Source organism: Pan paniscus, chromosome 21 (assembly GCF_029289425.2).
Source record: "Pan paniscus chromosome 21, NHGRI_mPanPan1-v2.0_pri, whole genome shotgun sequence".
Lineage (NCBI taxonomy): Eukaryota > Metazoa > Chordata > Mammalia > Primates > Hominidae > Pan > Pan paniscus.
This window is the reverse complement of record NC_073270.2, coordinates 24,699,741-24,710,175: the sequence shown is the minus strand read 5'-3', so window position 1 is coordinate 24,710,175 and position 10,435 is coordinate 24,699,741. Positions and strand designations below refer to the sequence as shown.

The following is a 10,435-nucleotide window of genomic DNA, read 5'->3' as shown; positions in this document are numbered from 1 at the left end:
AATACTGAACATGAACACCAATGAGTAATATTGTTCCTGCTGCCGGGTCCTGCTGATCCAGCCCCAGCCACGGCTGAGACCCAGGATCACAGCAGCTCTGGGTCGACTCTGGCTGACCCTCACCTCCACCACTCCCAGGAGAGTCCTCTGGATGCCATGCAAAGACCCAGGGTTTCTTGGTGTTTCTCACCAAGCCTTCCACCTCACCACAAGGGCATTTGCCACAGGGTCACCTTCAGGCATGGAGGGTGGGGTTGAGAGAACAAAGGGAGCAGCTGTCTGTTCAGAGCCTCCTTCCATCCTCCCCACTCCTGGAGTCACATTCCAGCACAGGCCTACAGCATCCCAAGCTGGTGACTTTGTCACCCCACAGAGCACTGTGCTGATTAGGTCCTCTCAGTCTGTGGAGAAGGAGAATTCCCAATCCTGGCAATGAAGCAACTCGGGGGCCACTGGAAAGCCATGCTGAGCAAAGGACGAAGACACACCTGGGATCGCTCTGCAGGATTCCATTCCTGGGAATCGCAAGGGCAGGTGACAAAGGAGTCTACAGGGCTGGACAGGGGCTGCCAGGGTGGGGTGGGCACGAGGGTGAGCTGCAGAGGCAGGAGGACACCGTCTGGGGCAAGGCAGATGTCAGAGGTCTGGACAAAGTGGTAACACAGGTGTATGTATTTACAAAATCTTCCAGGTGGGCACATACTATTAGGCATCTTACTGTATGTAAATTCTACCTCCTGCAAGGCAATTCTTAAAATATCAGGTGTGTCTTCCAAGCAGTGCATAGAGGAAAGAAGCTGGAAGCATGGCTGCCTAGGAGAGAAGCAAGTGAGGCCTGTGAGCTCCCACATTCATCCCTTGGCTGCTGCTCCCTCTCCTGACACCCCCACTGCCTGCCAGGGGTCTCCCTGCACCTTCCACCGGGCCCCACCCACAGTTACCGTGAGACTCCAGGTTGTTCCCTTCCCTGCTCGCATCCCCTCCAGGAGCTTCCTCTTCCTGGAGCAGGCATGTCCCAACCCCACCTCAGGGCCTTTGCACTGGCTGTTCCCCAATGCCTGGGGCTTCTCAACCTCTCCAGTCTCATAGAGACCACCCTGACCAGGGTCCAGTGGTCTCTCTCTAGCCCCTGTTCTATTTCACTTCCAACAGAGTGAGTGTAATTCCCTGATCCTAATTTTTGATCGTAACCTACCATCCCCTACACACACTGTGTAGGAACGGACTGTGCAGTTTCATAGCCACCTGCCACATGTGCCACGGGACACTTGAAATGGGGCCAGTCCAAAATGACTCCCAGGCTAAGTGTAAAAAGTACACAGCGAATTTCAAAGATTTACAAAACCCCCCCAACATAAAAAAAATCTCATTAATAATAGTTCCTATTAGCTGAAATAATATTGTGGCTGTATTAGGTTAGATAAATATTTTAAACACTACTTTCACCCATTTTTTCTCATCTTTTAAAATGCATCTACTACACATTTTCAAATGCTCGTGGGTTCATGTCACATCTCTGTGGGCAGCAGCTCTGCAATGTCACCTCTATGGCTCATCATCCAGGTTCCGTCTTCAAGCCCTAGACCTCCTGGCACGGGGAGTAGCTGGTGATAGGTTTGCTTATTGAATAATGAATTATGAAAAGAGAATCCAGTGACCTTTTCAAAAAAGGTTAATTCCCTTGAATTTGGCAAAGGAATTCTCCATAATAGGGTGTGGACAGGGTCTTCTGGAACCTTCTGAAATAACCTCCCTGTTCCAGAGATTCAGAGACCGTGACCAAGTGCTCCTGGATGCCTCTGATATCTGAAGACCCCGGGAGGCCAAGCCCTGTATTTTTCCCATTTCTGAGCAAACAGGAGGTCACATTGCTTTCATAGCCAAAGGAGAAGTGTCACCTCTGTGGAGACCCGGTGACTCAAGCTTGGGAGCACTGGGGAAGAGAGGCATGGCTCGGGGAGGCTGCAGTGAGGACAGGAGCGGGGAGGAGGGGGAGATAGAGGAGGAGGCCTGGGAGGGGCAGGGAGAACTTAGGCAGGGAGGGATCTTGTGGTTTCTGAGGAGTGAAAAGAGAGATGGAGAAAGAGGGTATGAGCAGAAAGAGGAGGAGGAGTCAGGGGCGGGTCATGGAGGGGGGTGGGGCTGAGCGGCCAAAGCAGGATAAATGCACAGCTGCCTGCTGGTCTGGGCTCCCCGCCTCAGGCTCTCACCCACCTCTCCTGCAGCTCCAGCTCTGTGCTCTGCCTCTGAGGAGACCATGGCCTGGCCCCTGTGCACCCTGCTGCTCCTGCTGGCCGCCCAGGCTGTGGCCCTGGCCTGGAGCCCCCAGGAGGAGGACAGGATAATCGGGGGTGGCATCTATGATGCAGACCTCAATGATGAGTGGGTACAGCGTGCCCTTCACTTCGCCATCAGCGAGTATAACAAGGCCACTGAAGATGAGTACTACAGACGCCCGCTGCGGGTGCTACGAGCCAGGGAGCAGGTGGGTGCTGCCTCCACCCGAGGGGTCCTGAGTCCCAGCCTGGTTTGTCGCCCGATCCATAAGAGCATTCGCAGCACATCAACACTGATACATTCATGATCTAATGCTCAGATTCATTCAGCTTTCCCTGACTCTCTGCTGATGGCCTTCATGCCTAAGCATGCTCCCCAGCCATGCACTGCAGCCACTGTCTGTCCTCTCAGCTTCCTTTAACCCGCAGCAGCCACTGTGTCTATACCATGACCGTGGCATTTCCCAGGGTCCAGCAGGTGGGGATGGAGACTATGCTGACTCTGGATGGGCTTGATGCTGCTCAGGATGAGATCCAGGCCATGAGGCTCACCCTCCTCCCTGAGTCCTCTCCTCAGGGGCCACACAGGAACTTTGCTCCCTGTTCTGCAGAGCCCTACTTCACTCCCCAAGTCACAACCCTGGGTACAGAAGGGCTAATGGCCTTCACCCTCAGGCCGGCTGACCACCCCCTACAGCCCAGGGCAGCTGAGTCCCTGCTGGGGTGGAGCACGCCTGACCCTGCCTCTATGAGCTGATGCAGAGTTAGACCTCAGCCAGATGAGGACAGCAGTTACCCAGTAGAGAGGAGGAGGTGTCAGGTCAAGAGGGAGCTTCAGAAGGGCTATAGGACCCAGCTTGACCTGCATCCCATGGCAGAGCAGCAAATAGAGACACAGCCTTTAGAGCTCCTCCACCTTCTCTTGGAAATTCAAAGGAATCCAGACCAGCCCCATTTCTCCTCCTGAAGCTGTCAATTGGGACCCTCACCCTGCACGGGAGGTGCACTCCCTGGTGCCATGGTCCCCGCTTGCCTCCACCTCCCTTTCAAGCATGACAGTAACTTGGAGTGAAGCACAGGGCATTGCAGACCATCAGGCCCGGACGCCTATTTTATACATGGGTAAACTGATACCCATGGGTAAAAAGAGTCAGTGTTCCATCGCCCCTGAGCCACAGGTAGCAGAATTCAATGAATCCTTTTACCCAGCACAGAGAAAGCAATGTTTAAGAGCGGGCATGAGGCCCAGCACCCTGCCAGCTGACAGGAAGAGGGGGCTTGTGTGCCTTGTGTTGACATGTGGGCAGCTCATGAAGCCCCCAAGCAAGTCCAGTGACTCAGCCACAGTGAAGTGCCTGTGAGTGCATGAACTGATGGGGACGCTGTCCGTGCTTCCTGTTTTCTCCTGTGTGCAGACCGTGGCCGGGATGAATTACTTCTTAGACGTAGAGGTGGGCCGAACCATATGTACCAAGTCCCAGCCCAACTTGGACACCTGTGCCTTCCATGAACAGCCAGAACTGCAGAAGGTACGTTCCTGATGTGGGTCCCGGGCCAGTCATGCACTGCAGAGGAGTGCGTATGTGTCAGCCTCTGCCCTACCCATGTTTGGACGGTGTGTGTGTGTAGGTGGGTATGTGGGGAGCCATGTATGCATGGATGTGTACATGTTCATGTACTTGTGGAGGGGTGTGCATATAGGTGTGCATGTGGAAAGGTGCATGTGTGTACACACCTGTGCCAGTGTGTGCAGGGAGCTGTATGGGAGCATGTGTGCCTGTGTGTGGGTATTCTGGGGGTTTGTACATAGATCCATGGGGTTGAGGGGTCCAAGTGAGTTTATGTAGTTGCCTATGTGTGTGCAGATGGGGTGGTGAGGGAGGGGGGTGATGTGTTTGATTTGCTAGGAAGGCTTCAGCTTGGGAATGGTTACTGGGAGATCAACTCTGCCTGCTTTGGGGTGTTGCCTGTTGGACAGGAAGAAGCAGCTGTGGGGCTGTGTGCTGGGCAGGGAGAAGGGGCTCTGTCTAATCCCAGGCTCAGGTACCTGCATGCAGCAACAGACACAATGATCAGATTAGTGGGACCTAGAGGCCTGTTAGCTGGGAAGCCCTGGAGCTGCCCGGCTCACCCAACACCAGCCTCTCCAAGGACCTGCTGGTTCTTGTGAGGTCTCCACTCAGGGGAGAACCACACTCCCCTTGTTACCATTGCCCCATTCCCCAGCTCTTTGAGGCAGAGTTGCCCTGCTCTGGGTTCTTCCCTCTGGCCCTTCTTAGTGCTGGCCTGAGTGCTGGAGGTGGAAGGAGCTGGGGGAAGTGAGCCACCTCCCCATGTCCTGCACCCTTGGGACTCCCAAGTCCTTGCACAGGCTGCTCCTCACAGGGCTGTGCTGGGACAGGACCCTGCAGGCTGGGGTGGGGTCCCAATGCCACCTGGTGACTTGGAGCCTTGGGAGGGGCAATGGAACAGTCACTATTCATTCTAGTTCAGCACTCTGGGACTCAGCAGGGGTGGGTGAGGGCCCAGTGTCTCACCTCCATCCTCCTCACTCAGGCTGTGACATCTCATGCCTGGGTGACTTCCCCTTTAACTGTAACTCACACTGATTGGCCCTCTCTCTTCCCTTTCACAGAAACAGTTGTGCTCTTTCGAGATCTACGAAGTTCCCTGGGAGGACAGAATGTCCCTGGTGAATTCCAGGTGTCAAGAAGTCTAGGGGTCTGTGCCAGGGAGTCACACCGACCACCTCCTACTCCCACCCCTTGTAGTGCTCCCACCCCTGGACTGGTGGCCCCCACCCTGTGGGAGGTCTCCCCATGCACCTGCAGCAGGAGAGGACAGAGAAGGCTGCAGGAGGCCTTTTTTGCTCAGCAGGGGGCTCTGCCCTCCCTCCTTCCTTTTGCTTCTCATAGCCCTGGTACATGGTACACACACCCCCACCTCCTGCAATTAAACAGTAGCATCACCTCCCTCTGAGTTCTTGGCTGTCTGGGGATGTGCACACAGGCAGGGTTTCTGCAGTTCCTTTATGAAGCCTCCTTGTTCTGCTTGTGTGGAGATCAGAGGAGTATCTGGGACCTGACATGGCCACAGCAAGGCTGTCAGGGGAGCTGCTGCCACTTTTGGAGGCCTGAGCTTTAGAACAGGGAGACAGCAGCCAGGGGCTGGAAACCCAGGCCTTCAGGTGCAGCAGCCTCTGGTGAGGGGGTCAGGGAGAGGAGTGGGCCAGACTGCTGCCCGGGAAGCTGGGCTGCTGCTTTGGTCTGAGCTACTGGTCCAACCAGGAGGAGGGGGCTGGCTGTGTCCACAGGCAGGGCTCCGGCCTCGGTGGAGCTTGCTAGGCTGTAGATTCCATCTGTGCTTGCAGAGTTGAGCAGACTCCAAGTGTAGCAGGATGAGCCATAGACAAATGTCCTCAGACACCAGATTAAAGAAGGAAGAGGTTTTTATTCGGCTGGGAGCATCAGCAGACTTGCGTCTTAAGAGCCAAGCTCCCGGAAAAATAAATTCTTGGCCTTTTTATAGGCTTACAGCTTTAAGGGGTCCACATGAAAGGGTCATGATACATCAAGCAAGTGTGGGAAACGTGACTGGGGCTACATGCATCAGCTAACAGAACAAAAAGTTTTACAGTGCTTTTTTCATACAGTGTCTGGAATTTACAGATAACACAAGTAGTTTGGGTCAGGGGTTGATGTTATTATTATTACTTTTTTTAACTCCTAGAGCCAGGTGGTGGTGCCAAGGTTGTCTGGCTATTTATCTTACTTTTGTTTTTTTCCAACCTTTTGCTTTTTCTCTCCTCCTGTCTTGTGAACTAGGCAAGGTGGAGGGAAGAGGGCAGCAGGAGTAGCAGTGGTCTCCTTCCTTACAGGGACTGAGCTGCTCTCATCAAATGCCTTAGACACTAAATAGATAGCGATCGATGTGTAGTTCTTTCCACAAGAGACTTTAGGACCCTACATGGAAACAAAGAACACAAATTTGTGTGTGTGTGTGTGTGAGTGTGTATAGCTGATTGGGAAAAATGCCACCCAGACAAAAGATGGGCAACATCACACAGAGAAAGCAGAGCCTGCTGTCATCCATCCTGGGAGGGTGCGCCCATGCTGGGAGGTGGTCTCCTGTGCTAGGAAGCTGTGCCCTAGAAGAGTTTTACACGTTCACATCCAGCCGCCCTTTCTCTGGACTTGGATTTAAAAGAAGCGCTCAGGTCAGGCTTCTTGACAGGGATGGAGAAGTTAAAACACAAATGAAAGTGACATACAGTGGACACTCATTTTTTTCACAAAGGATGTTTTAATTAATAAATAACATCACTTTAGTGTCAAAACCATTCTCTAGAATAGTGGGTAGTTGTGCTCCAAAGAAGAAGCTATAGTCCTAAGACCCAGCCCACCCTGCAAGGCCCTTCCCTTTGCCATTTCAGGGCAGGGGGTGCAGCCCTCAGGGTAGGTGCCTCTGGGAAGGGCTCTCAACTATCTTCCATACCTAGAGCTGTGTTGACCAAGGGTGGCTGCCATGAACACCGAGGGGGAAAAGACAAAGGGGAAACTGCCAAAACAGCCCTGAGGCCAGCACCCCATGTGCCACACATAGAAAGCCAGGAGGAGAATGGTCTAGCAGGGAGAGTGGGGAGCATGTGCTTCATTTCCTCTCCACCCCCAAGGGATTTAACCAAGGTTTTGGATTGAAGAAAGTGAAGCAGCACCCAGGAGGCCATGAGCTGAGGAGATCTGAGTCTGGGCCTCACCCAGTGTCAGGTGGTCGGGGGTCACACACACTGATTTAGGCTTCTGTTGGAAGAGAGGGGCTGAGAGCAGAACAGCAGGTGCCCAGGAATGGTGGTTAGGGGCGAAGTCTTCCCTGCATGGAGATCCTCATGGTTCTCTACCTGGGGAAGGGTCTGTCTTGACATAAGCAACCACCATCCAAGGACACAAGGAACAGGTGATTTTCTGTAAACCAGTAACTTTTCTGACATCTCTCTTCCTGGGAAAGTGGAGGGGGAAGTCTGGCTCTGTAGAGGGCTCCCTCCACCATCTCCCTGTGTGTCTGTTCCCTAGGAGGGACCTGGGGGCAGGGAGGCTTGAAGGTGAGCATGTGGGTCTTTCTCTTCTGGAACAAGCTGAGGGTCTGGGCCCTGTCCAGAAGCTACTGGGTTTTTGGAGTAAAGAAGTCTCATGAGGGTCATGTTTTGAAAATATTGCACCCCTTCTAAGAGTTCCTTTAGCAAAAATAATGTCACAAATTCTTGCTAAAAGACTAAAACCGCTGAAGTTAGAAACTCCACCTTCAGCATAAACAAATCACTCTGAAAGGAGGGATAAGTCCATTGGAGGCCTGGGAAGCAGGAACCAGTGCAGTCATTCCCTGGGCAGGTGGATTCTCAGCACTATGACCACAGACAACCCAGGTTCCGTGAGGTCTAAGGCTTACATAATACACAGGGTTATCTGCATGAAAAATAGCATAATATAACCAATTTAAAACTAAGCACAGAAGTTAGTGTTTATTTAAGAAGAGGAAATAAGTCACAACAAATTACTCATCTTAAACTCCTAATAAATACTACAATCATCCCAAATTCCAGAAAAATAATATATATCCTAGTGCAGTCAGTCACCAAAACTGATTTTGCAGTCGACAGACTCAGGATTATTGGCTTGTAGCAAAAAGGGAATAAATTCACATCAACCAACCTGGGATGATTCAAAAAACAAAGCAAAGAGAATATTATAAGACTGTGGGGAGGGATTTTTGAGGCTGTAGTGATGGACTCAGAACATGGCAGGTCTTAGTGTAAAGCAGCCAGTGTCAAATCTGCTCTGCAAAGTGGACCTAGGTCTTGTGTCCTTAGAACCCATAAAGTCCTGCCAGATTTGGAATGTTCCATCCAGAAACCCCTTCTCTGTAGCTCTGTGCTTCTGTGAAGAGGTGGATGTAGATCCTCCAAGAACTGGGATGTTCTTCTTACTCATAAGCAAAGTTTCTGACAGCCCCTGACGTTGGAGAACAAGGTCTCCCATTGAGTCAGAAAGCAGTTGTCAGCCAAGGAAGAGGCTGTTTGACATTTTGAAGCTGCAGCTTGAGAGAAACATTGTTTCCTGCTCATGATGTCACTGGCTTTGTCCTCATCAGTCCATCCATCCACCCTGCAGATGAAAGGGCAGATTTGCCTTTCCTTAATTTGTGTTCTTTTTACTTACTAACATAACATTTTTATTAACTAGTGGACACAACAGTGTAACAAGTTATTTCTATGTTTTCATACTCAACTATTGAGTCACTATTTGCTTCATCACGTGATATTGATTTTATAATAGAATTTTCTGTAAATATAGCAGAAAGATAAACCAGTCTTTCCACTAAGTTTGATCACTTTAAAATTCTGATAAATAATACAATCATCCAAAATTATGAAATACTACAATCAATCCTACTTGTGAAAATCATGGATTATGACATTTTCTTTCTGCTTCAAGACTCATATAGGTAATGTTATGCAAATTTGCCTGATTGTTGTCTAATTTGGAAAAGCTTCCAGTTTTCTTTCGTGTGAGTGCTAAGATTTTAGTACTTTCTAAATTTTCTTGACTTAAGATTGATGATCTTAAAGACTGTATCAACAATGCTCACTAAACACAGCATTTAAAAACTCTGACTGTTGTAGTGGGCTTCAAAATTGTGCAAATGTATAGCTATATACTATATTGATTACCTCATGGGATGCACAGAGTTTGTCCTGAAAGAAATATTTCTTCAAGCATCTTACTGTTGGTCAATGTTGTGTCTCTGTTGTTTGGAGCTTGCAATTTCATCAGGATAACAGGAGGTTGAAGGCCAAGTCTGATCCACCGATTCTGTGTCAACTCACAGGCATACATCCTTGCTGTGGGTAGTTTCGCTATGCAGGTCTGCACCCTACAAATGTGAAAAATCAATAAATTCTACCCATTAAATTCCCATAAAAAATAAAACAACTTGGGTCTCACTTGGGTAAAATTAAAAACAAAATAACAAAATAAAAACAAACTGCATGGTGCGCTATTGTACATACCATATTAGTGAGTACATTTTCCTGACACTAACCTATTTTCAGCATTATTAAAGACAATAGATTCCAACCAAGAATGTCCTATCCCATCCAACGAAGCTTCATAAGCAAAGAAGAAAAATAAATCTTTTCCAAACAAGCAGTTACTGAGAAAACTTGTTACCACTAGACCAGCCTTAAGAGATGCTTAAGGGAGTTCTAAACATGGAAATAATAGAACAATACCTACTGTTGCAAAAATATAGTTACATATAGCTCAGAGACAGTATATAGCCACAACACAATACATACTGCAAGGAAACCAGTTGTCACCTTCATGATAGGATCAAAAACTCACATATAAATATTAACCTTGGGCCAGGCACAGTGGCTCAAGCCTGTAATCCCAGCACTTTGGGAGGCCGAGATGGGTGGATCATGAAGTCAGGGGTTTGAGACCAGTCTGGCCATCATGGTGAAACCCCCGTCTCTATTAAAAATACAAAAAATTAGCTGGGCATGGTGGTGTGCACCTGTAATCCCAGCTACTTGGGAGGCTGAGGCAGAAGAATCACTTGAACCCAGGAGGCAGAGGTTGCAGTGAGCTGAGATTGTGCCACTGCACTCCATCCTGGGTGATAGAGTGAGACTGTCTCAAACAAACAAACAAAAATTAACCTTGACCATAAACAGCCTAAATACTCCACTTAAAAGGCACAGATTACAAGTTGTATTTAAAAACCCAGACCCATCCATCTGCTGTCTTCAAAAGATCCATTTCACACGTAATGACACCCATGGTCTTAACATAAAAGGTTGGAGGGAGATCTATCACAGAAATAGAAAACAAAAAAGGGAGAGGGTTACTATTTTTACATCAGATGAAACAGACTTTAAACCCAAAACAGCAATTTAAAGAGGACAAAGAAGGGCATTACATGATGACAAACGGTTCAATTAAACAAGAAAACTTAATTATTCTTAAACATATATGCATCCAACATTGCAGCCCCCAGATTCATAAACAAGTATGCCCAGGCCTACAAAAAGAATTAGCCACAGAATTATAATGGGGTACTTCAACATCCCACTGGCACTGTTAGATAGATCATCAAGGTAG

The 10,435-nt window shown here is 49.3% G+C and overlaps 1 protein-coding gene across 1 annotated transcript; it reads left to right on the top strand.

The window, feature by feature from the left end:
• Nucleotides 1-2,190: 2,190 nt before the first annotated feature.
• Nucleotides 2,191-5,246, top strand: LOC100993084 (cystatin-SA). The gene is made up of 3 exons (XM_003829362.5): nucleotides 2,191-2,485; nucleotides 3,692-3,805; nucleotides 4,912-5,246. Exons 1-3 carry the CDS (start codon nucleotides 2,258-2,260, stop codon nucleotides 4,993-4,995), a joined length of 426 nt encoding a protein of 141 aa, XP_003829410.1. The 5' UTR covers nucleotides 2,191-2,257; the 3' UTR covers nucleotides 4,996-5,246.
• Nucleotides 5,247-10,435: the final 5,189 nt, after the last annotated feature.